Source organism: Calonectris borealis, unplaced genomic scaffold (genome assembly GCF_964195595.1).
Source record: "Calonectris borealis unplaced genomic scaffold, bCalBor7.hap1.2 HAP1_SCAFFOLD_152, whole genome shotgun sequence".
Classification (NCBI taxonomy): domain Eukaryota; kingdom Metazoa; phylum Chordata; class Aves; order Procellariiformes; family Procellariidae; genus Calonectris; species Calonectris borealis.
This window is the reverse complement of record NW_027441538.1, coordinates 83,393-108,237: the sequence shown is the minus strand read 5'-3', so window position 1 is coordinate 108,237 and position 24,845 is coordinate 83,393. Positions and strand designations below refer to the sequence as shown.

The 24,845-nt window shown below is 61.3% G+C and overlaps 1 protein-coding gene across 1 annotated transcript; it reads right to left on the bottom strand.

Annotated features, from left to right (window-relative positions):
• Positions 1-7,294: 7,294 nt before the first annotated feature.
• On the bottom strand, positions 7,295-24,728 carry LOC142077095 (uncharacterized). Its single transcript, XM_075139287.1, has 24 exons — positions 24,609-24,728; positions 24,120-24,176; positions 23,343-23,561; positions 22,014-22,067; positions 21,495-21,632; positions 20,364-20,421; positions 19,989-20,074; positions 19,635-19,642; positions 19,131-19,209; positions 18,744-18,751; positions 18,639-18,699; positions 16,902-16,949; positions 16,007-16,073; positions 15,876-15,931; positions 14,397-14,444; positions 13,599-13,646; positions 11,346-11,393; positions 9,404-9,575; positions 9,065-9,301; positions 8,728-8,916; positions 8,096-8,214; positions 7,939-7,997; positions 7,479-7,627; positions 7,295-7,368 (listed from the first exon to the last, which is right to left on the bottom strand). Exons 1-24 carry the CDS (start codon positions 24,726-24,728, stop codon positions 7,295-7,297), a joined length of 2,202 nt encoding a protein of 733 aa, XP_074995388.1.
• Positions 24,729-24,845: the final 117 nt, after the last annotated feature.

Below are 24,845 nucleotides of genomic sequence, written 5' to 3'. Positions count from 1 at the left end.
ACAGTCAACGAGACGGTGAAGAACATCTCCCAGAACCTCGTCAGCGCTGTCAAGAACTACACCAGCTGCAATGAAAGCTGTCAAGGAAGCAGCTGTGAGTGAAGCTAGAGGTCACCCCCCCCACATCAGTTGGCACCAGGGCAAGGTCCTGGCTGGGGGGCTGAGCCCGAGGCCACCCGCCAGCAGCTGCTCTCTCCATCCCAGGTTCTTTCTGTTTCAACGCTACGTTCACCAAAGTCACCAACTTTGGGGTGCAGGAGGTTGAAACAAGTAAGTGAGCCCACAGGACATTCGTCCCCACCCCAGGACACCCCAAACCACGCCCCCGCACCCCCTGAGCCCTCCGCCTCCACCCTTAGGTCTGTGCGACAGCCTCATCCCGGAGGGTTTCACGTCCTACTACTCCCCGCTCGTCACCGCCACCGGCGTCCTCTGCATCACCAGATGTGACAAACGATCTGCCGACCCTTACCCCTGCGTCCACGGCACGTGCAACGTGGCACGCACGGGACCACAGTGCGAGTAAGCGCCCCGTTGTGCTTCCCCTCCCCCCAAAACTGGTGCCCCCCCGGGGTTGGGGTGCATCGCTCTCACGGCCTGGACATCCCCACCAGGTGCTCGGAGCAGGCGGCGTTCTGGTACCAAGACAGCGCCTGCAGCTCACGGGTCAGCAAGGTGGGGGTGGCCGTAGGGGTACCGGTGGCCGTGCTGGTCGTGGCCATCGCCACCTTCACCGTCTTGCTGGTGCGGGCTCGGAGGCCGAAGGAAGAGGACAGGCAAGTGCATCGCCGTGGGGTGCGGGGGTTCCGTGGGGACCGTGCCTGCTTCTCATCCATCTCCATCCCATCACACAGGGACAAACTGGCCTCCAGTTTGGAGATGTATTGCAGTGCAGATGAGAGCTGGACCGGCTCCCAGGGCTTCGCCACCAGCAACCAGGCAGCTACGTGGGAAGGTAACGGGGGTGGTGGGGGGCTGGGTGGCAGTGGGTTGGGGGGGCTGCGGCAGCCGGGGAGCCACTGGGGGTCCATGCCACCTCTCCTTTCACCCTGCAGCCTTGGAGAACCCCAGCACCGTCAACATCAACCTGGAGAGGGTGGACACCTCGCAGAAGGTGGGTGCCACGTCCCCAGAGCCTTGACACTGTCCCCCCACTCGCTGTGGTGGGGACAACCCCCCCCATCTCACCCCCATCTCTCCTTCCTCCCCAGATCCACATCCAGCGACCGTCCCACATCGTCATCCCCTGAGCGGAGCCACCCAAGAGCTAGCGGCGAGCGGAGGGGGACATGGGGACACGGGGGTGGGGATTTCAGGATGGCAAGCACCGGGAAATCCACCACCCTCTTCCTCCCTGTTTACAGCAGCACTTTTTATAGTTCAATAAACCACTAATTTTATTGTCACCCGCCCGTTTCCGCACAGTCGGGGACTCACAAGGTGGTCCCGTGCCCCGTGGGGGGGATGTGGGCTTGGCTGAAGGATGGGGCTGGTGGTGGGATGCAAATCACGCCCAAACCTGCCCCCAAAACAGAAAGAGAAAACGTTTGTGGTGAGTTAATTGCTGAGTGAGCAATTAGGAATCGTCATCGGATCACCCCGAGGTGCAAGTCCAATGGGTGACGCACATGGGAGAATTTGTCCTTGTCCCCACCCCTGGGCTTAAATATCAGCCCGGAGGTTCATCCACGCCTCCTTCCCACCCACCCCACGGGGAGGGGACAAAGGGCTGTGGAGTGGAGGGCAGCTGTGGTGGCTTTTGGGGGGGACATTGAAGGGGTCCCAAGGGGGTACCACCCATGGATGGTGGGATCATCAACGGGATCTCAAGGTGGTACCACCCATGGATGGTGGGATCATCGAGGGGGGTCCAAGGGGGTACCACCCTTGGATGGTGGGATCATCGAGGCGGGTCCCAAGGGGGTACCACTCTTGGATGGTGGGATCATCGAGGGGGTCCCAAGGTGGTACCATGCATGGATGGTGGGATCATCGAGGGCGTCCCAGAGTGGTACCACCCATGGATGGTGAGATCATCCAGGGGGGTCCCAAGGGGGTACCACCCATGCATGGTAGGACATGCAAGGAAGGAAATGGGGTCTGGGGTCACCCATCTGAGCATCGCCTCCACCCCATGCAGGTATCCTTGGGGGTTGTCACCCCGAGGTCACCGCTGTTCCCACAGTCAGGTGGGAAAGGTGGAAGCGTGCCCAAGCTCACATGCCATCGCTTGGGCAATTCGTGCCCCGCCCTGCCCCCGAGTGCTAAAATTAGCAATTTTTTTTTTTTTTTTCCACCTTACCTGGCAGCTGGGAGGTGTCAGGAGGGACAAAGTCCAAGTGCTGCTGAAAATACCTTGGGGGTGTGGCCCCAGTCCTACCTGGCAGGTTGTGGTGTGGGGTAGGAGGGTCCCCCGTGGGGAACAGCGTCCTGTGGGCAGTAGGGTGAGGGTCCTGGGTGGGTGGGGGGGTGGCGTGGGGGGTGTCACCCTGAAAAAGGGCTGCAAAAGGAGTGGTAATGGCCTCTTCCCCAAGTCTATATTGGGGTTGTCCCAGTACAAACCAGTGTCACCAGAGCCTTTCCAGTGTCTTTACTGGGAAGAAAGAGGGGGTCCAGCCCCAGTTTTAAGGGGGGGCGATCCTTACACTTTAAGTGAGTTTTGGGGAGGGAGGGAAGTGGGGACACGACCCTGGAGGTGGGGTCATGTCCCAAAAGTGCCAATGGATGTGAGGTCATGACCTGTCCGGTGATGACAATTAGTGAGGTCACTACCCTAAAAGTGGGGTCACGACCCTAAAAGTGCTCATAAGAACAGGATGAGGACCCCTGATATGGGGTCAAAGCCCCTCATGAAGAGGGTCCGGGCTCTCCCACAGTGCTGGGGCAGACCCCATCCCCGCAGCGATGCCCACGGTGGGGGGTGGTGGTGGGTGGAAATCAGCATCCTGGTGCCCCCCACCCTGCCACGGCCCAGAGCTGCATCAAGAACATCTCCAGCCTCGGGACCTGGACCTGCTGGGATGTGGAGGGGGGGGTTAGGGGGGAAATAGAGTGGGTATCAGCAGGAATTGGGGTGTCCCCACTGCCCTGTGTCCCACCACGGTGAGTGGGTTGCGGGGAACTCACCGGTGCTGACATGTCCACGGAGTCAAGGTTGACCTAAATGTTGTCCTCGAGCTGGGTGCCTGTGGGATGAGGGGGTTCAGCAGGAATGTTTGGGGTGGGGATGGGGGGCACAAGCTGGCTCTCCCAACCCCATGGGGTCACCAGGGACCCCCCACCCCACACCCACCATGGTTCCAGAAGGTGAAGCTTCCTGGGAGGCTCCACATCTTGGCCATATCCTTGTTCCACCCCTGCTTCATCACCTTCTGGGTGCTGGAGACACCAGGGGTGGGGGATGCATGTGGGGTCACCACCAGTGGGTCCATCCCTTGCCTGCACCCACTGGCTCCTCCACCTCCTCCCTGCAAAGGACCAAGGTCCCCCCCACCCCTGGCCTTTATCCAGGATGAGGAACATCTTGCATCCCACGCTTAAAAAAAGTGAAATCAAGGACTCAACGAGATCTCCCACCCCAGGGAGGCCAATGGGGCCAGATCCCCCAAACCCACCACCACCACCTCCTCCTCTCCCCCATCACCTGTAAAACGATCTGGTCCTCTGAGCTCGGAAGAGGAAGATGGTGAGGACAGCGACCATCGTGGCCAGAACCCCCACAGCCAAGCCCAACCCCACCACCAGCTTGCTGACCCGGGTCTTGCAGCAATCGCCGTGGTGCCAGTACCACCATCCCATTGCAAATGCCCTTTTCCCAAGGGATTACCCCAGCTCCTGGGGAGTGGAGCCATTGGTGCACCCCAATACCTTCTCCCTATTGACCAGCCGCCCAGCACTCACATCAGGCACAGGACCTGGTTCCCCTTGTAGCTCTGAATGTTGCCGAAGACCATGTTCATCTGGAAGAGAAGAGGTCTCCAGGGGGGATATGGGGGCCCCGTTCCCTTCCTCTCCTCCTGGATTTCCCTCATCTTGGGTGTCCCTCCGCAAACACACCCCAGTGTACCCAGAGAAGATCATGCAGAGAAACCCCCAGCGCTTGCAACACCCTTGGGATGCATTTGGATGCGCAACCAGGCACATCATGACCCCAGGTAGGGCCAGCCCCTTCCCCGTGTTCCCCTTTACCTGCTTCATGAGGTTCTTGACAAACTCCGAGCAGGCGGAAGAGCTGGTGTTTTGGAGGCCATCGGTCAGCTCCTGGTTGATGACCCGCAGCACCACCTGCACTGTCCCGTTTGTCACTTTTGGGGAAGGGAGGGATGCAAGTCAAGACCAGGACATGAAGAAGACAGGGGGAGACAACCCCTTCCTGGCAGGAGGGACCCCAATATTTCCAACGGCTTTAGGCTTTGTTGCAAAGGAGCCAAGAGAAACTTCCTCCAGCCATGGCAAGCAGCCAGGAGCTTATCTAGACATCTCTCTACTCCTCTGGACACAGGCATTAACCCCACCACTAACTCCTCACCATTACTGCTGGGCATCACACACTTGAGCTCCTTAGGGCACTAACGAGCCTTAATTGCCCTGACCAGCCTCACCTGAGCCCTCCACCTTCTGCTCATTGGCCCAGGAGCTGTATTTAAGCTCAGCCCAGTTTGTTTGAGTTCTCTTGAGGGTGATCAACCTTGAGATCTATCTCTGATCCCAGCTCCTACTCTTCCTATCTGGTTCCTCCTGCATGGGCCCTGGTCCTGCCTCAGCCAGGGTGGTCGGTACACGCTGCAGTCATCACCTCTGCCCACGTTTTTGGCAAAGCATTACTGGAGGCAGTTGTGGTTGGTGTGGAGGTGCTGGTAAGAAGTGTTGGTGCAGAGCTAATGGTGTCTTCGATGGCTGCAGAGGTGCTGGTGGCCGTGGGGCTTGCTAGAGGGGTTGGTGGGCACAATGGTTGCAGAGATGCTGGTGAGTAAGGTGGTTGTGAAGGTGCTGGTGGCCGTGCAGGAGAGCTGGCATCAGTAGTGGTAACATAGGTGGTTGTGTCGGTGGTAGGCAAAGAGGTGCTGGAGACCATCGTGGTGGGTGCAGAGGTGCTGGAAGCTGTCGTGATGAGAGCAGGGTCTTTTTCCAAGCAGGGCTTGAGTTTGCAAAAAAGGGGGTTGGGGGGGTGCTCCTGGGGGGTCCCAGCTTTGCATTCACCCCCTTATTCCTTCCCCACAGCTGCTATGAGACTGATTTCTACTGGTACCAAGGTGATGGCTGCAAGACCCGGGTCAGCAAGCTGGTGGTGGGGTTGGGCTTGGCTGTGGGGGTTCTGGCCACGACCAGAGGTCGCCATCCTCACCATCTTCCTCTTCTGAGCTCAGAGGACCAGATCGTTTTACAGGTGATGGGGGAGAGGAGGAGGTGGTGGTGGTGGTGGGTTTGGGGGATCTGGCCCCATTGGCCTCCCTGGGGTGGGAGATCTCGTTGAGTCCTTGATTTCACTTTTTTTTAAGCGTGGGATGCAAGATGTTCCTCATCCTGGATAAAGGCCAGGGGTGGGGGGGACCTTGGTCCTTTGCAGGGAGGAGGTGGAGGAGCCAGTGGGTGCAGGCAAGGGATGGACCCACTGGTGGTGACCCCACACGCATCCCCCACCCCTGGTGTCTCCAGCACCCAGAAGGCGATGAAGCAGGGGTGGAACAAGGACAACCTTGACTCCGTGGACACGTCAGCACTGGTGAGTTCCCCCCAACCCACTCACCGTGGTGGGACACAGGGCAGTGGGGACACCCCAATTCCTGCTGACACCCACTCTGTTTCCCCCCTGACCCCCCGGCAGGTCCAGGTCCCGAGGCTGGAGATGCAGCTCTGATGCGTGGCAGGGTGGGGGGCACCAGGATGCTGATTTCCACCCACCACCCCCCCCCACCGTGGGCATCGCTGTGGGGATGGAGTCTGCCCCAGCACTGTGGGGGGGGCTTTGGGGTGATCCGATGGCGATTCCTAATTGCTCACTCAGCAATTAACTCACCACAAACGTTTTCTCTTTCTGTTTTGGGGGCAGGTTTGGGCGTGATTTGCATCCCACCACCAGCCCCATCCTTCAGCCAAGCCCACATCCCCCCCACGGGGCATGGGACCACCTTGTGAGTCCCCGACTGTGCAGAAACGGGCGGGTGACAATAAAATTAGTGGTTTATTCAACTATAAATAGTGCTGCTGTAAACAGGGAGGAAGAGGATGGTGGATTTCCTGGTGCTTGCCATCCCGAGACCCCCACCCCCGTGTCCCCATGTCCCCCTCCGCTCGCCACTGGCTCTTGGGTGGCTCCGCTCAGGGGATGACGATGTGGGACGGTCGCTGGATGTGGATCTGGGGAGGAAGGAGAGATGGGGGTGAGATGGGGGGGGTTGTCCCCACCACAGCGAGTGGGGGGACAGTGTCAAGGCTCTGGGGACGTGGCACCCACCTTCTGCGAGGTGTCCACCCTCTCCAGGTTGATGTTGATGGTGCTGGGGTTCTCCAAGGCTGCGGGGTGAAAGGAGAGGTGGCATGGACCCCCAGTGGCTCCCCGGCTGCCGCAGCCCCCCCAGCCCGCTGCCACCCAGCCCCCCACCACCCCCGTTACCTTCCCACGTAGCTGCCGGGTTGCTGGTGGCGAAGCCCTGGCATCTGGTCCAGCTCTCATCTGCGCTGCAATACAGCTCCAAACTGGAGGCCAGTTTGTCCCTGTGTGATGGGATGGAGATGGATGAGAAGCAGGCACGGTCCCCACGGAACCCCCGCACCCCACGGCGATGCACTTGCCTGTCCTCTTCCTTCGGCCTCCGAGCCCGCACCAGCAAGATGGTGAAGATGGCGATGGTCATGACCAGCACGGCCACCGGTACCCCTACGGCCACCCCCACCTTGCTGACCCGTGAGCTGCAGGCGCTGTCTTGGTACCAGAACGCCGCCTGCTCCGAGCACCTGGTGGGGATGTCCAGGCCGTGAGAGCGATGCACCCCAACCCCGGGGGGGCACCAGTTTTGGGGGGAGGAGGGGGAAGCACAACGGGGCGCTTACTCGCACTGTGGTCCCGTGCGTGCCACGTTGCACGTGCCGTGGACGCAGGGGTAAGGGTCGGCAGATCGTTTGTCACATCTGGTGATGCAGAGGACGCCGGTGGCGGTGACGAGCGGGGAGTAGTAGGACGTGAAACCCTCCGGGATGAGGCTGTCGCACAGACCTAAGGGTGGAGGCGGAGGGCTCAGGGGGTGCGGGGGCGTGGTTTGGGCTGTCCTGGGGTGGGGACGAATGTCCTGTGGGCTCACTTACTTGTTTCAACCTCCTGCACCCCGAAGTTGGTGACGTTGGTGAACGTAGCGTTGAAACAGAAAGAACCTGGGATGGAGAGAGCAGCTGCTGGCGGGTGGCCTCGGGCTCAACCCCCCAGCCAGGACCTTGCCCTGGTGCCAACTGATGGGTGGGGGGTGACCTCTAGCTTCACTCACAGCTGCTTCCTTGACAGCTTTCATTGCAGCTGGTGTAGTTCTTGACAGCGCTGACGAGGTTCTGGGAGATGTTCTTCACCGTCTCGTTGACTGTGGTGCTGGCGAGCACCTTCAGGAGGACCGTGTAGTTCACCACGATGCTGCCCTCTCTGCAAGGAGAAGGGGCACCGGTGGCTTGGCAGGGCTGGGCTGCGGTCCCACACTGCAGGGGACCCAGCTGGGACCAGTTTGGGGTCCCAGTGTGGAGGGACAGCGTGGCCACCGTTACATGGGGCTGGACCATCCTGGAGGAGCCCCAGGGACAGAACATGGCTTGGAGGGATGTGGATGCCCCATCCTTGGAGAGCATCCCCTCACACTGACCCCTGTGGGTCCCTTCACCCCAAATCACCCTGCTGGAGCAGATGGAGGGGGTCAGCACCCCAGGAGGACACACCACCCACCCCCGGAGGGCACTCACGTCAGTTCGTGGATCACCACATCTTGGTAGCCCTCTATATTCTTGTAAATCTCCCTCATCTGGAAGACAAAGAGAAGCCGTGGGGTGATCCGGGCACCAGCCCCACCCAAGGGTGCTGCCCAGCATGGGGACGCTCCCGGCATCGCTGCGCCCTGACCTGCTCCTTGAATTCCTCCTCAAAGTCCTTGAAAGCTGCAGAGGCCTGATTTCTGAGTTCTTCTGTGAAATTCCTGTTGTAGACCTTCGTTGTCATCTCCACTGTTGCATTCACCGTCACTTCACCAAGCAGAAGGAGACCCATAAGCAATAGACCCGACCCACCCCTGGTGCCCTTGGTCAGGGGCCCAGGTCGATCCCTCCATGGTGGCCCCATTCCCAGGTTGGTCCCTCACTGGTGACCCCAACCCCAGTCCCAGGTCAGTCCCTCCATGGTGGCCCCAGTCCCAAGTCAGTCCCTCACTGGTGGCCCCATTCCCAGGTTGGTCCCTCACTGGTGACCCCAGTCCCAGGTCGGTCCCTCATGGTGGCCCGAGTCAGTCCCTCACTGGTGGCCCCATTCCCAGGTTGGTTCCTCACTGGTGGCCCCATTCCCAGGTTGGTCCCTCACTGGTGACCCCAACCCCAGTCCCAGGTCAGTCCCTCATGGTGGCCCCAGTCCCAGGTCAGTCCCTCCATGGTGGCCCCATCCCCAGGCTGGTCCCCCTGAGGTGACCTCAGCCCAGGTCCCAGCTTGGTGGTCTCCCATGGCAGCCCCGGTGTGGCGTAGCACAGCTTGGGGTGGCTCCCTACCATTTTTGACCTCGATGATCTCCTTGAAGAACTGGCACTCAAAGCCATGGAAATCTTCGGGGCATTGGCAAAGTCCATTGGCCCAGGTGCCACCATTCTGGCAGATGGCTATCTCACAGTGGACACCGTAGTACCCGTCAGGACACGTGCACTTGGTGCCATCCCACGTGGCCCCGTTCTGGCATTGACCTGGAAGAGACACCCCAGGACATGGGTGCTGTGACGCAGCCCGGAGAAACCCCAGGAGTGCGAAGGCACCTGGAGAATGCTCGGGGCATGGTGGGAGGTCAGGGAGTAGGGACGTGGTTAGGTGGTGCCACCAAGGAGGACGACTCACCTGGATTGGTGGTGGCTGTAGTGGTGGTTGTGGTGGTGGTGGTCGTGGTCGTGGTGGTGGAGACGGTGGTGGGGGTGGTCGTGGTGATAGGAATGGTGGTGGGAGTGGTTGAAGGGGTAGGGATGGTGGTGGGGGTGGTGGTTGAAGGGGTAGGGATGGTGGTGGGGGTGGTCACTGGTGTTGTGGTGCCTGATGTGGTAGTTCTAGAGCTAGTAGGGCTGGTGATGTCAGCAGTGGCTGTAGAGCTCAACATGCTTATGGTGGTGGTTGGCTCAGTGGTGGCTGACGTGTCCCCTGATTCCTCCGTGTTCCCCGATGTCCAGGTGGGGACAATTGTGCTGCTGGTGGGCATGGTGTCTGTGAAGGTGCTGGTATCAGTGGTGGTTACAGAGCTGGTAGTGATGGTGGTGGGTAAAGAGGTGCTGGAGGCCATCGTTATGGGTGCAGAGGTGCTGGTAGCTGTTGAGGATGCAGGGGTGCTGGTGTCAGGAATAGTAATAGAGGTGGTTCTCTTGGTGGTGGGCAAAGACGTGCTGGAGAGTGTCGTGGTGGTTCTAGAGGCGTTGGTTAGCATAGTGGTTGGGAAGGTGCTCGTTTCAGCAGTGTGAAGGGAGCTACTGGTGGCCGTGGTGGTTACAGAGGTGCTAGTGGGCATGGTGGGTGTAGAGGTGCTGGTGGCTGTGGTCGTTGCAGAGGTGCTGGTGCTCATGGTATCTGCAGAGATGCTGGTGGCTGTGGTGGGTGCAGAGGCGCTGGTGTCCGTAGCCGTTGCAGAGGTGCCTGTGGGCATGGTGGTTGCAGGGCTGCTGGTGGGCGTAGTGCTTGTGAAGGTGCTGCTGGCTGTGGTCTCTGCAGAAGCGCTGGTGGCCGTGGTCATTGCAGAGGTGCCGGTGGGCATGGTGGTTGAAGGGGTGCTGGTGGGCATGGTGGGTGCAGAGGTGCTGGTGGCCGTGGTCGTTGGAGAGGTGCTGGTGCTCATGGTATGTGCAGAGATGCTGGTGGCTGTGGTGGCTGCAGAGGCGCTGGTGGGCATTGTGGTTGCTGGCCTGCTGGTAGTTCTAAAGCTTGTTAAGGGGTTGGTGGTCATGGTGGGTGCAGAGGTGCTGGTTGCCACGGTGGTTGCAGAGGTGCTGGAGCTCACGATATTTGCAGAGGTGCTGCTGGCCATGGTTGTTGCAGAGGTGGCTGTGGGCACGGTGGTTACAGGGCTGCTGGTGGCCATAGTGCTTGTGAAGGTGCCGCTGGCCGTGGTCATTGCAGAGGTGCTGATGGCCGTGGTAGTTACAGAGGTGCCTGTGGGCAAGGTGGTTGCAGGGCTGCTGGTGGGCGTAGTGCTTGTGAAGGTGCTGGTGGCCGTGGTGCTTTCAAAGGTGCCAGTGCCCATAGTCGTTGCAGAGGTGCCGGTGGGCATGGTGGTTGCAGGGCTGCTGGTGGCCATAGTGCTTGTGAAGTTGCTGGTGGGCATGGTGGGTGCAGAGGTGCTGGTGGCCATAGTGCTTGTGAAGTTGCTGGTGGCCGTGGTCGTTGCAGAGGTGCTGCTGGCCATGGTCGTTGCAGAGGTGCCTGTGGGCATGGTGGGTGCAGGGCTGCTGGTGGTTGTAATGCTTGTTTTCGGGGTGGTGGGCATTGTGGGTGTAGAGGTGCTGGTGGGCATGGTGGGTGTAGAGGTACTGGTGGCTGTGGTCGTTGCAGAGGTGCTGGTGCTCATGGTATCTGCAGAGATGCTGGTGGCTGTGGTGGGTGCAGAAGCGCTGGTGTCCGTAGCCGTTGTAGAGGTGCCTGTGGGCATGGTGGTTGCAGGGCTGTTGTTGGGCGTAGTGCTTGTGAAGGTGCTGCTGGCCGTGGTGCTTGCAGAGGTGCTGCTGGCCGTGGTCGTTGCAGAGGTGTTGCTGGCCGTGGTCGTTGCAGAGGTGGCTGTGGGCATGGTGGTTGCAGGGCTGCTGGTGGCCATAGTGCTTGTGAAGGTGCTGCTGGCCGTGGTCTCTGCATAAGCGCTGGTGGCCGTGGTCATTGCAGAGGTGCCGGTGGGCATGGTGGTTGCAGGGGTGCTGGTGGGCATGGTGGGTGCAGAGGTGCTGGTGGCCATCGTCGTTGGAGAGGTGCTGGTGCTCATGGTATGTGCAGAGTTGCTGGTGGCTGTGGTGGGTGCAGAGGTGCTGGTGGGCATGGAGGTTGCAGGGCTGCTGGTGGGCGTAGTGCTTGTGAAGGTGCTGCTGGGCATAGTGGGTGCAGAGGTGCTGGTGGCCGTGGTGCTTTCTGAGCTGCTCGTGCTCATGGTGGTTGCAGGGGTGCTGGTGGGCATGGTGGGTGCAGAGGTGCTGGTGGCGGTGGTCGTTGGAGAGGTGCTGGTGCTCATGGTATGTGCAGAGATGCTGGTGTCTGTGGTGGCTGCAGTGGTGCTGCTGACCGTGGTCATTGCAGAGGTGCCTGTGGGCATGGGGGTTGCAGGGCTGCTGGTGGGCACAGTGCTTGTGAAGGTACTGGTGGGTATGGTGGGTGCAGAGGTGCTGGTGGCCGTGGTGCTTTCAGCGGTGCCAGTGCCCATAGTGGTTGCAGAGGTGCCGGTGGGCATGGTGGTTGCAGGGCTGCTGGTGCCCATAGTGCTTGTGAAGATGCTGGTGGCCGTGGTCGCTGCAGAGGTGCTGCTGTCCATGGTCGTTGCAGAGGTGCCTGTGGGCTTTGTGGTTGCAGGGCTGTTGGTGGCCGTGGTCACTGCAGAGGTGCTGCTGGCCATGGTCGTTGCAGAGGTGCCTGTGGGCATGGTGGGTGCAGAGGTGCTGGTGGGCATGGTGGGTGTAGAAGTGCTGGTGGCCGTGGTCGTTGCAGAGGTGTCTGTGGGCATTGTGGTTGCAAGGGTGCTGGTGGGCGTAGTGCTTGTGAAGGTGCTGGTGGCCGTGATGCTTGCAGAGGTGCTGCTGGCCGCGGTCATTGCAGAGGTGTCTGTGGGCATGGTGGTTGCAGGGCTGTTGGTGGTTCTAATGCTTGTTAAGGTGCTGGTGGGCATGGTGGGTGCAGAGGTGCTGGTGGGCATGGTGGGTGCAGAGGTGCTGGTGGCTGTGGTAATTGGAGAGGTGCTGGTGTCTGTGGTGGGTGCAGAGGCGCTGGTGGGCATTGTGGTTGCTGGCCTGCTGGTGGTTCTAAAGCTTGTTAAGGGGTTGGTGGTCATGGTGGGTGCAGAGGTGCCGGTTGCCACGGTGGTTGCAGAGGTGCTGGAGCTCACGATATTTGCAGAGGTGCTGCTGGCCATGGTTGTTGCAGAGGTGGCTGTGGGCATGGTGGTTGCAGGGCTGCTGCTGCCCATAGTGCTTGTGAAGGTGCTGGTGGGCATGGTGGATGCAGAGGTGCCAGTCCCCATAGGGGTTGCAGAGGTGGCTGTGGGCATGGTGGTTGCCGGGCTGCTGGTGGCCATAGTGCTTGTGAAGGTGCCGCTGGCCGTGGTCGTTGCAGAGGTGCCTGTGGGCATGGAGGTTGCAGGGCTGCTGGTGGGCACAGTGCTTGTGAATGTACTGGTGGGTATGGTGGGTGCAGAGGTGCTGGTGGCCGTGGTGCTTTCAGCGGTGCCTGTGCCCATAGTGGTTGCAGAGGTGCCGGTGGGCATGGTGGTTGCAGGGCTGCTGGTGGCCATAGTGCTTGTGAAGTTCCTGGTGGCCGTGATGCTTGCAGAGGTGCTGCTGGCCGTGGCCGTTGTAGAGGTGCCGGTGGGGTTTGTGGTTGCAGGGCTGTTGGTGGCCGTGGTCGCTGCAGAGGTGCTGCTGGCCATGGTTGTTGCAGAGGTGCCTGTGGGCATGGTGGGTGCAGAGGTGCTGGTGGGCATGGTGGGTGTAGAAGTGCTGGTGGCTGTGGTCGTTGCAGAGGTGCTGGTGCTCATGGTATGTGCAGAGATGCTGGTGGCTGTGGTGAGTGCAGAAGCGCTGGTGGCCGTGGTCGTTGCAGAGGTTTCTCTGGGCATGGTGGTTGCAGGGCTGTTGGTGGTTCTAATGCTTGTTAAGGTGCTGGTGGGCATGGTGGGTGCAGAGGTGCTGGTGGCTGTGGTAATTGGAGAGGTGTTGGTGCTCATGGTATGTGCAGAGATGCTGGTGGCTGTGGTGGGTGCAGAGGTGCTGGTGGGCATGGAGGTTGCAGGGCTGCTGGTGGGCACAGTGCTTGTGAAGGTGCTGGTGGGCATGGTGGGTGCAGAGGTGCTGGTGGCCGTGGTGCTTGCAGAGGTGCTCGTGCTCATGGTGGTTGCAGGGGTGCTGGTGGGCATGGTGGGTGCAGAGGTGCTGGTGGCGATGGTCGTTGGAGAGGTGCTGGTGCTCATGGTATGTGCAGAGATGCTGGTGGCTGTGGTGGCTGCAGTGGTGCTGCTGGCCATGGTCATTGCAGAGGTGCCTGTGGGCATGGGGGTTGCAGGGCTGCTGGTGCCCATAGTGCTTGTGAAGGTGCTGGTGGCCGTGGTCGCTGCAGAGGTGCTGCTGTCCATGGTCGTTGCAGAGGTGCCTGTGGGCATGGTGGTTGCAGGGCTGCTGGTGGGCGTAGTGCTTGTGAAGGTGCTGGTGGGCATGGTGGGTGCAGAGGTGCTGGTGGCCGTGCTGCTTGCAGAGGTGCTCATGCTCATGGTGGTTGCAGGGGTGCTGGTGGGAATAGTGGGTGCAGGGGTGCTGGCGGGCATGGAGGTTGCAGGGCTGCTGGTGGGCGTAGTGCTTGTGAAGGTGCTGGTGGGCATGGTGGGTGCAGAGGTGCTGCTGGCCGTGGTCGTTGGAGAGGTGCTGGTGCTCATGGTATGTGCAGAGATGCTGGTGGCGGTGGTGGGTGCAGAGGCGCTGGTGGGCGTTGTGGTTGCTGGCCTGCTGGTGGTTCTAAAGCTTGTTAAGGGGTTGGTGGTCATGGTGGGTGCAGAGGTGCCGGTTGCCACGGTGGTTGCAGAGGTGCTGGAGCTCACGATATTTGCAGAGGTGCTGCTGGCCATGGTTGTTGCAGAGGTGGCTGTGGGCATGGTGGTTGCAGGGCTGCTGGTGGCCATAGTGCTTGTGAAGGTGCCGCTGGCCGTGGTCGTTGCAGAGGTGCTGATGGCCGTGGACGTTGCAGAGGTGCCTGTGGGCATGGGGGTTGCAGGGCTGCTGGTGGGCGTAGTGCTTGTGAAGGTGCTGGTGGGCATGGTGGGTGCAGAGGTGCTGGTGGCCGTGGTGCTTTCAGCGGTGCCAGTGCCCATAGTGGTTGCAGAGGTGCCGGTGGGCATGGTGGTTGCAGGGCTGCTGGTGCCCATAGTGCTTGTGAAGCTGCTGATGGCTGTGGTCGCTGCAGAGGTGCTGCTGTCCATGGTCGTTGCAGAGGTGCCTGTGGGCTTTGTGGTTGCAGGGCTGTTGGTGGCCGTGGTCGCTGCAGAGGTGCTGCTGGCCATGGTCGTTGCAGAGGTGCCTGTGGGCATGATGGGTGCAGAGGTGCTGGTGGGCATGGTTGGTGTAGTAGTGCTGGTGGCGGTGGTCGTTGGAGAGGTGCTGGTGCTCATGGTATGTGCAGAGATGCTGGTGGCTGTGGTGGGTGCAGAGGCGCTGGTGTCCGTAGCCGTTGCAGAGGTGCCTGTGGGCATGGTGGTTGCAGGGCTGCTGGTGGGCGTAGTGCTTGTTAAGGGGCTTGTGGACACGGTGGATGCAGAGGTGCTGGTGGCCGTGGTCGTTGCAGAGGTGTCTGTGGGCATGGTGGTTGCAGGGGTGCTGGTGGCCGTGGTCGTTGGAGAGGTGCTGGTGCTCATGGTATGTGCAGAGATGCTGGTGGCTGTGGTGGGTGCAGAAGAGCTGGTGTCCGTAGCCGTTGCAGAGGTGCCTGTGCGCATGGTGGTTGCAGGGCTGCTGGTGGGCGTAGTGCTTGTGAAGGTGCTGGTGGCCGTGATGCTTGCAGAGGTGCTGCTGGCCGTGGTCTCTGCAGAAGCGCTGGTGGCCGTGGTCGTTGCAGAGGTGTCTGTGGGCATGGTGGTTGCAGGGCTGTTGGTGGTTCTAATGCTTGTGAAGGTGCTGGTGGGCTTGGTGGGTGCAGAGGTGCTGGTGGCCGTGGTGCTTTCTGAGCTGCTCGTGCTCATGGTGGTTGCAGGGGTGCTGGTGGGCATGGTGGGTGCAGAGGTGCTGGTGGCGGTGGTCGTTGGAGAGGTGCTGGTGCTCATGGTATGTGCAGAGATGCTGGTGGCTGTGGTGGCTGCAGTGGTGCTGCTGGCCGTGGTCATTGCAGAGGTGCCTGTGGGCATGGAGGTTGCAGGGCTGCTGGTGGGCACGGTGCTTGTGAATGTACTGGTGGGTATGGTGGGTGCAGAGGTGCTGGTGGCCGTGGTGCTTTCAGCGGTGCCAGTGCCCATAGTGGTTGCAGAGGTGCCGGTGGGCATGGTGGTTGCAGGGCTGCTGGTGCCCATAGTGCTTGTGAAGTTCCTGGTGGCCGTGGTCGCTGCAGAGCTGCTGCTGTCCATGGTCGTTGCAGAGGTGCCTGTGGGCTTTGTGGTTGCAGGGCTGTTGGTGGCCGTGGTCGCTGCAGAGGTGCTGCTGGCCATGGTCGTTGCAGAGGTGCCTGTGGGCATGATGGGTGCAGAGGTGCTGGTGGGCATGGTGGGTGTAGAAGTGCTGGTGGCTGTGGTCGTTGCAGAGGTGCTGGTGCTCATGGTATGTGCAGAGATGCTGGTGGCTGTGGTGGGTGCAGACGAGCTGGTGTCCGTAGCCGTTGCAGAGGTGCCTGTGGGCATGGTGGTTGCAGGGCTGCTGGTGGGCGTAGTGCTTGTGAAGTTGCTGATGGCCGTGGTCTCTGCAGAAGCGCTGGTGGCCGTGGTCGTTGCAGAGGTGCCGGTGGGCATGGTGGTTGCAAGGGTGCTGGTGGCGGTGGTCGTTGGAGAGGTGCTGGTGCTCATGGTATGTGCAGAGATGCTGGTGGCTGTGGTGGGTGCAGAAGCGCTGGTGGCCCTAGCCGTTGCAGAGGTGCCTGTGCGCATGGTGGTTGCAGGGCTGCTGGTGGGCGTAGTGCTTGTGAAGGTGCTGGTGGGTATGGTGGGTGCAGAGGTGCTGGTGGCCGTGGTGCTTTCAGCGGTGCCAGTGCCCATAGTGGTTGCAGAGGTGCCGGTGGGCATGGTGGTTGCAGGGCTGCTGGTGCCCATAGTGCTTGTGAAGGTGCTGGTGGCCGTGGTCGCTGCAGAGGTGCTGCTGTCCATGGTCGTTTCAGAGGTGCCTGTGGGCATGGTGGTTGCAAGGGTGCTGGTGGGCGTAGTGCTTGTTAAGGGGCTGGTGGGCATGGTGGGTGCAGAGGTGCTGGTGGCCGTGCTGCTTGCAGAGGTGCTCATGCTCATGGTGGTTGCAGGGGTGCTGGTGGGAATAGTGGGTGCAGGGGTGCTGGTGGGCATGGAGGTTGCAGGGCTGCTGGTGGGCGTAGTGCTTGTGAAGGTGCTGGTGGGCATGGTGGGTGCAGAGGTGCTGGTGGCGGTGGTCGTTGGAGAGGTGCTGGTGCTCATGGTATGTGCAGAGATGCTGGTGGCTGTGATGGGTGCAGAAGCGATGGTGGCCGTGGTCGTTGCAGAGGTGCCTGTGCGCATGGTGGTTGCAGGACTGCTGGTGGGCGTAGTGCTTGTGAAGGTGCTGGTAGCCATGATGCTTGCAGAGGTGCTGCTGGCCGTGGTCGTTGCACCGGTGTCTGTGGGCATGGTGGTTGCAGGGCTGTTGGTGGTTCTAATGCTTGTTAAGGTGCTGCTGGGCATGGTGGGTGCAGAGGTGCTGGTGGGCATGGTGGGTGCAGAGGTGCCGGTTGCCACGGTGGTTGCAGAGGTGCTGGAGCTCACGATATTTGCAGAGGTGCTGCTGGCCATGGCTGTTGCAGAGGTGGCTGTGGGCATGGTGGTTACAGGGCTGTTGGTGGCCATAGTGCTTGTGAAGGTGCTGGTGGGCATGGTGGGTGCAGAGGTGCCAGGCCCCATAGGGGTTGCAGAGGTGGCTGTGGGCATGGTGGTTGCAGAGCTGCTGGTGGCCATAGTGCTTGTGAAGGTGCCGCTGGCCGTGGTCGTTGCAGAGGTGCTGATGGCCGTGGACGTTGCAGAGGTGCCTGTGGGCATGGGGGTTGCAGGGCTGCTGGTGGGCACAGTGCTTGTGAATGTACTGGTGGGTATGGTGGGTGCAGAGGTGCTGGTGGCCGTGGTGCTTTCAGCGGTGCCTGTGCCCATAGTGGTTGCAGAGGTGCCGGTGGGCATGGTGGTTGCAGGGCTGCTGGTGCCCATAGTGCTTGTGAAGTTGCTGGTGGCCGTGATGCTTGCAGAGGTGCTGCTGGCCGTGGCCGTTGTAGAGGTGCCGGTGGGGTTTGTGGTTGCAGGGCTGTTGGTGGCCATGGTCGCTGCAGAGGTGCTGCTGGCCATGGTCGTTGCAGAGGTGCCTGTGGGCATGGTGGGTGCAGAGGTGCTGGTGGGCATGGTGGGTGTAGAAGTGCTGGTGGCTGTGGTCGTTGCAGAGGTGCTGGTGCTCATGGTATGTGCAGAGATGCTGGTGGCTGTGGTGGGTGCAGAGGCGCTGGTGGCCGTGGTCGTTGCAGAGGTTTCTCTGGGCATGGTGGTTGCAGGGTTGGTGGTTCTAATGCTTGTTAAGGTGCTGGTGGGCATGGTGGGTGCAGAGGTGCTGGTGGCTGTGGTAATTGGAGAGGTGTTGGTGCTCATGGTATGTGCAGTGATGCTGGTGGCTGTGGTGGGTGCAGAGGTGCTGGTGGGCATGGAGGTTGCAGGGCTGCTGGTGGGCGTAGTGCTTGTGAAGGTGCTGGTGGGCATGGTGGGTGCAGAGGTGCTGGTGGCCGTGGTGCTTGCAGAGGTGCTCGTGCTCATGGTGGTTGCAGGGGTGCTGGTGGGCATGGTGGGTGCAGAGGTGCTGGTGGCGGTGGTCGTTGGAGAGGTGCTCGTGCTCATGGTATGTGCAGAGATGCTGGTGGCTGTGGTGGCTGCAGTGGTGCTGCTGGCCATGGTCATTGCAGAGGTGCCTGTGGGCATGGGGGTTGCAGGGCTGCTGGTGCCCATAGTGCTTGTGAAGGTGCTGGTGGCCGTGGTCGCTGCAGAGGTGCTGCTGTCCATGGTCGTTGCAGAGGTGCCTGTGGGCATGGTGGTTGCAGGGCTGCTGGTGGGCGTAGTGCTTGTGAAGGTGCTGGTGGGCATGGAGGTTGCAGGGCTGCTGGAGGTTCTAATGCTTGTGAAGGTGCTGGTGGGCATGGTGGGTGCAGAGGTGCTGGTGGCCGTGCTGCTTGCAGAGGTGCTCATGCTCATGGTGGTTGCAGGGGTGCTGGTGGGCATGGAGGTTGCAGGGCTGCTGGTGGGCGTAGTGCTTGTGAAGGTGCTGGTGGGCATGGTGGGTGCAGAGGTGCTGCTGGCCGTGGTCGTCGGAGAGGTGCTGGTGCTCATGGTATGTGCAGAGTTGCTGGTGGCTGTGGTGGGTGCAGAGGCGCTGGTGGGCATTGTGGTTGCTGGCCTGCTGGTGGTTCTAAAGCTTGTTAAGGGGTTGGTGGTCATGGTGGGTGCAGAGGTGCCGGTTGCCACGGTGGTTGCAGAGGCGCTGGAGCTCACGATATTTGCAGAGGTGCTGCTGGCCATGGTTGTTGCAGAGGTGGCTGTGGGCATGGTGGTTACAGGGCTGTTGGTGGCCATAGTGCTTGTGAAGGTTCCGCTGGCCGTGGTCGTTGTAGAGGTGCTGATGGCCGTGGACGTTACAGAGCTGCCTGTGGGCATGGGGGTTGCAGGGCTGCTGGTGGGCGTAGTGCTTGTGAAGGTGCTGCTGGCCGTGGTCTCTGCAGAAGCGCTGGTGGCCGTGGTCGTTGCAGAGGTGCCGGTGGGCGTGGTGGTTGCAGGGGTGCTGGTGGCGGTGGTCGTTGGAGAGGTGCTGGTGCTCATGGTATGTGCAGAGATGCTGGTGGCTGTGGTGGGTGCAGAAGCGCTGGTGGCCGTAGCCGTTGCAGAGGTGCCTGTGGGCATGGTGGTTGCAGGGCTGTTGGTGGTTCTAATGCTTGTTAAGGTGCTGGTGGTTCTGGTAATTGGAGAGGTGCTGGTGCTCATGGTATCTGCAGAGATGCTGGTGGCTGTGGTGGGTGCAGAGGTGCTGGTGGGCATGGAGGTTGCAGGGCTGCTGGTGGGCGTAGTGCTTGTGAAGGTGCTGCTGGGCATAGTGGGTGCAGAGGTGCTGGTGGCCGTGGTGCTTTCTGAGCTGCTCGTGCTCATGGTGGTTGCAGAGGTGCTGGTGGGCATGGTGGTTGCAGGGCTGCTGGTGCCCATAGTGCTTGTGAAGATGCTGCTGGCCTTGGTTGCTGCAGAGGTGCTTCTGTCCATGGTCGTTGCAGAGGTGCCTGTGGGCTTTGTGGTTGCAGGGCTGTTGGTGGCCGTGGTCACTGCAGAGGTGCTGCTGGCCATGGTCGTTGCAGAGGTGCCTGTGGGCATGGTGGGTGCAGAGGTGCTGGTGGGCATGGTGGGTGTAGAAGTGCTGGTGGCCGTGGTCGTTGCAGAGGTGTCTGTGGGCATTGTGGTTGCAAGGGTGCTGGTGGGCGTAGTGCTTGTGAAGGTGCTGGTGGCCGTGATGCTTGCAGAGGTGCTGCTGGCCGCGGTCATTGCAGAGGTGTCTGTGGGCATGGTGGTTACAGGGCTGTTGGTGGTTCTAATGCTTGTTAAGGTGCTGGTGGGCATGGTGGGTGCAGAGGTGCTGGTGGGCATGGTGGGTGCAGAGGTGCTGGTGGCTGTGGTAATTGGAGAGGTGCTGGTGTCTGTGGTGGGTGCAGAGGCGCTGGTGGGCATTGTGGTTGCTGGCCTGCTGGTGGTTCTAAAGCTTGTTAAGGGGTTGGTGGTCATGGTGGGTGCAGAGGTGCCGGTTGCCACGGTGGTTGCAGAGGTGCTGGAGCTCACGATATTTGCAGAGGTGCTGCTGGCCATGGTTGTTGCAGAGGTGGCTGTGGGCATGGTGGTTGCAGGGCTGCTGCTGCCCATAGTGCTTGTGAAGGTGCTGGTGGGCATGGTGGATGCAGAGGTGCCAGTCCCCATAGGGGTTGCAGAGGTGGCTGTGGGCATGGTGGTTGCCGGGCTGCTGGTGGCCATAGTGCTTGTGAAGGTGCCGCTGGCCGTGGTCGTTGCAGAGGTGCCTGTGGGCATGGAGGTTGCAGGGCTGCTGGTGGGCACAGTGCTTGTGAATGTACTGGTGGGTATGGTGGGTGCAGAGGTGCTGGTGGCCGTGGTGCTTTCAGCGGTGCCTGTGCCCATAGTGGTTGCAGAGGTGCCGGTGGGCATGGTGGTTGCAGGGCTGCTGGTGGCCATAGTGCTTGTGAAGTTGCTGGTGGCCGTGATGCTTGCAGAGGTGCTGCTGGCCGTGGCCGTTGTAGAGGTGCCGGTGGGGTTTGTGGTTGCAGGGCTGTTGGTGGCCGTGGTCGCTGCAGAGGTGCTGCTGGCCATGGTTGTTGCAGAGGTGCCTGTGGGCATGGTGGGTGCAGAGGTGCTGGTGGGCATAGTGCTTGTGAAGGTGTTGCTCGCCGTGGTCTCTGCAGAAGCGCTGGTGGCCGTGGTCGTTGCAGAGGTGCCGGTGGGCATGGTGGTTGCAGGGCTGCTGGTGGGCGTAGTGCTTGTGAAGGTGCTGCTCGCCGTGGTCTCTGCAGAAGCGCTGGTGGCCGTGGTCGTTGCAGAGGTGCCGGTGGGCATGGTGGTTGCAAGGGTGCTGGTGGCGGTGGTCGTTGGAGAGGTGCTGGTGCTCATGGTATGTGCAGAGATGCTGGTGGCTGTGGTGAGTGCAGAAGCGCTGGTGGCCGTGGTCGTTGCAGAGGTTTCTCTGGGCATGGTGGTTGCAGGGCTGTTGGTGGTTCTAATGCTTGTTAAGGTGCTGGTGGGCATGGTGGGTGCAGAGGTGCTGGTGGCTGTGGTAATTGGAGAGGTGTTGGTGCTCATGGTATGTGCAGTGATGCTGGTGGCTGTGGTGGGTGCAGAGGTGCTGGTGGGCATGGAGGTTGCAGGGCTGCTGGTGGGCGTAGTGCTTGTGAAGGTGCTGGTGGGCATGGTGGGTGCAGAGGTGCTGGTGGCCGTGGTGCTTGCAGAGGTGCTCGTGCTCATGGTGGTTGCAGGGGTGCTGGTGGGCATGGTGGGTGCAGAGGTGCTGGTGGCGGTGGTCGTTGGAGAGGTGCTGGTGCTCATGGTATGTGCAGAGATGCTGGTGGCTGTGGTGGCTGCAGTGGTGCTGCTGGCCATGGTCATTGCAGAGGTGCCTGTGGGCATGGGGGTTGCAGGGCTGCTGGTGCCCATAGTGCTTGTGAAGGTGCTGGTGGCCGTGGTCGCTGCAGAGGTGCTGCTGTCCATGGTCGTTGCAGAGGTGCCTGTGGGCATGGTGGTTGCAGGGCTGCTGGTGGGCGTAGTGCTTGTGAAGGTGCTGGTGGGCATGGAGGTTGCAGGGCTGCTGGAGGTTCTAATGCTTGTTAAGGGGCTGGTGGGCATGGTGGGTGCAGAGGTGCTGGTGGCCGTGCTGCTTGCAGAGGTGCTCATGCTCATGGAGGTTGCAGGGCTGCTGGTGGGCGTAGTGCTTGTGAAGGTGCTGGTGGGCATGGTGGGTGCAGAGGTGCTGCTGGCCGTGGTCGTTGGAGAGGTGCTGGTGCTCATGGTATGTGCAGAGATGCTGGTGGCGGTGGTGGGTGCAGAGGCGCTGGTGGGCGTTGTGGTTGCTGGCCTGCTGGTGGTTCTAAAGCTTGTTAAGGGGTTGGTGGTCATGGTGGGTGCAGAGGTGCCGGTTGCCACGGTGGTTGCAGAGGTGCTGGAGCTCACGATATTTGCAGAGGTGCTGCTGGCCATGGTTGTTGCAGAGGTGGCTGTGGGCATGGTGGTTGCAGGGCTGCTGGTGGCCATAGTGCTTGTGAAGGTGCCGCTGGCCGTGGTCGTTGCAGAGGTGCTGATGGCCGTGGACGTTGCAGAGGTGCCTGTGGGCATGGGGTTTGCAGGGCTGTTGGTGGGCGTAGTGCTTGTGAAGGTGCTGGTGGGCATGGTGGGTGCAGAGGTGCTGGTGGCCGTGGTGCTTGCAGAGGTGCTCGTGCTCATGGTGGGTGCAGAGGTGCTGGTGACGGTGGTCGTTGGAGAGGTGCTGGTGCTCATGGTATGTGCAGAGATGCTGGTGGCTGTGGTGGCTGCAGAGGTGCTGGTGGCCGTGGTGCTTTCAGCGGTGCCAGTGCCCATAGTGGTTGCAGAGGTGCCGGTGGGCATGGTGGTTGCAGGGCTGCTGGTGCCCATAGTGCTTGTGAAGCTGCTGATGGCTGTGGTCGCTGCAGAGGTGCTGCTGTCCATGGTCGTTGCAGAGGTGCCTGTGGGCTTTGTGGTTGCAGGGCTGTTGGTGGCCGTGGTCGCTGCAGAGGTGCTGCTGGCCATGGTCGTTGCAGAGGTGCCTGTGGGCATGATGGGTGCAGAGGTGCTGGTGGGCATGGTTGGTGTAGTAGTGCTGGTGGCGGTGGTCGTTGGAGAGGTGCTGGTGCTCATGGTATGTGCAGAGATGCTGGTGGCTGTGGTGGGTGCAGAGGCGCTGGTGTCCGTAGCCGTTGCAGAGGTGCCTGTGCGCATGGTGGTTGCAGGGCTGCTGGTGGCCATAGTGCTTGTGAAGGTGCTGGTGGCCGTGATGCTTGCAGAGGTGCTGCTGGCCGTGGTCTCTGCAGAAGCGCTGGTGGCCGTGGTCGTTGCAGAGGTGTCTGTGGGCATGGTGGTTGCAGGGCTGTTGGTGGTTCTAATGCTTGTGAAGGTGCTGGTGGGCTTGGTGGGTGCAGAGGTGCTGGTGGCCGTGGTGCTTTCTGAGCTGCTCGTGCTCATGGTGGTTGCAGGGGTGCTGGTGGGCATGGTGGGTGCAGAGGTGCTGGTGGCGGTGGTCGTTGGAGAGGTGCTGGTGCTCATGGTATGTGCAGAGATGCTGGTGGCTGTGGTGGCTGCAGTGGTGCTGCTGGCCGTGGTCATTGCAGAGGTGCCTGTGGGCATGGAGGTTGCCGGGCTGCTGGTGGGCACGGTGCTTGTGAATGTACTGGTGGGTATGGTGGGTGCAGAGGTGCTGGTGGCCGTGGTGCTTTCAGCGGTGCCAGTGCCCATAGTGGTTGCAGAGGTGCCGGTGGGCATGGTGGTTGCAGGGCTGCTGGTGCCCATAGTGCTTGTGAAGTTCCTGGTGGCCGTGGTCGCTGCAGAGCTGCTGCTGTCCATGGTCGTTGCAGAGGTGCCTGTGGGCTTTGTGGTTGCAGGGCTGTTGGTGGCCGTGGTCGCTGCAGAGGTGCTGCTGGCCATGGTCGTTGCAGAGGTGCCTGTGGGCATGGTGGGTGCAGAGGTGCTGGTGGGCATGGTGGGTGTAGAAGTGCTGGTGGCTGTGGTCGTTGCAGAGGTGCTGGTGCTCATGGTATGTGCAGAGATGCTGGTGGCTGTGGTGGGTGCAGACGAGCTGGTGTCCGTAGCCGTTGCAGAGGTGCCTGTGGGCATGGTGGTTTCAGGGCTGCTGGTGGGCGTAGTGCTTGTGAAGTTGCTGATGGCCGTGGTCTCTGCAGAAGCGCTGGTGGCCGTGGTCGTTGCAGAGGTGCCGGTGGGCATGGTGGTTGCAAGGGTGCTGGTGGCGGTGGTCGTTGGAGAGGTGCTGGTGCTCATGGTATGTGCAGAGATGCTGGTGGCTGTGGTGGGTGCAGAAGCGCTGGTGGCCCTAGCCGTTGCAGAGGTGCCTGTGCGCATGGTGGTTGCAGGGCTGCTGGTGGGCGTAGTGCTTGTGAAGGTGCTGGTGGGTATGGTGGGTGCAGAGGTGCTGGTGGCCGTGGTGCTTTCAGCGGTGCCAGTGCCCATAGTGGTTGCAGAGGTGCCGGTGGGCATGGTGGTTGCAGGGCTGCTGGTGCCCATAGTGCTTGTGAAGGTGCTGGTGGCCGTGGTCGCTGCAGAGGTGCTGCTGTCCATGGTCGTTTCAGAGGTGCCTGTGGGCATGGTGGTTGCAAGGGTGCTGGTGGGCGTAGTGCTTGTTAAGGGGCTGGTGGGCATGGTGGGTGCAGAGGTGCTGGTGGCCGTGCTGCTTGCAGAGGTGCTCATGCTCATGGTGGTTGCAGGGGTGCTGGTGGGAATAGTGGGTGCAGGGGTGCTGGTGGGCATGGAGGTTGCAGGGCTGCTGGTGGGCGTAGTGCTTGTGAAGGTGCTGGTGGGCATGGTGGGTGCAGAGGTGCTGGTGGCGGTGGTCGTTGGAGAGGTGCTGGTGCTCATGGTATGTGCAGAGATGCTGGTGGCTGTGATGGGTGCAGAAGCGATGGTGGCCGTGGTCGTTGCAGAGGTGCCTGTGCGCATGGTGGTTGCAGGACTGCTGGTGGGCGTAGTGCTTGTGAAGGTGCTGGTAGCCATGATGCTTGCAGAGGTGCTGCTGGCCGTGGTCGTTGCAGAGGTGTCTGTGGGCATGGTGGTTGCAGGGCTGTTGGTGGTTCTAATGCTTGTTAAGGTGCTGCTGGGCATGGTGGGTGCAGAGGTGCTGGTGGGCATGGTGGGTGCAGAGGTGCCGGTTGCCACGGTGGTTGCAGAGGTGCTGGAGCTCACGATATTTGCAGAGGTGCTGCTGGCCATGGCTGTTGCAGAGGTGGCTGTGGGCATGGTGGTTACAGGGCTGTTGGTGGCCATAGTGCTTGTGAAGGTGCTGGTGGGCTTGGTGGGTGCAGAGGTGCTGGTGGCCGTGGTGCTTTCAGAGGTGCTCGTGCTCATGTTGGTTGCAGAGATGCTGGTGGCTGTGGTGGGTGCAGAGGCGCTGGTGTCCGTGGCCGTTGCAGAGGTGCCGGTGGGGTTTGTGGTTGCAGGGCTGTTGGTGGCCATGGTCGCTGC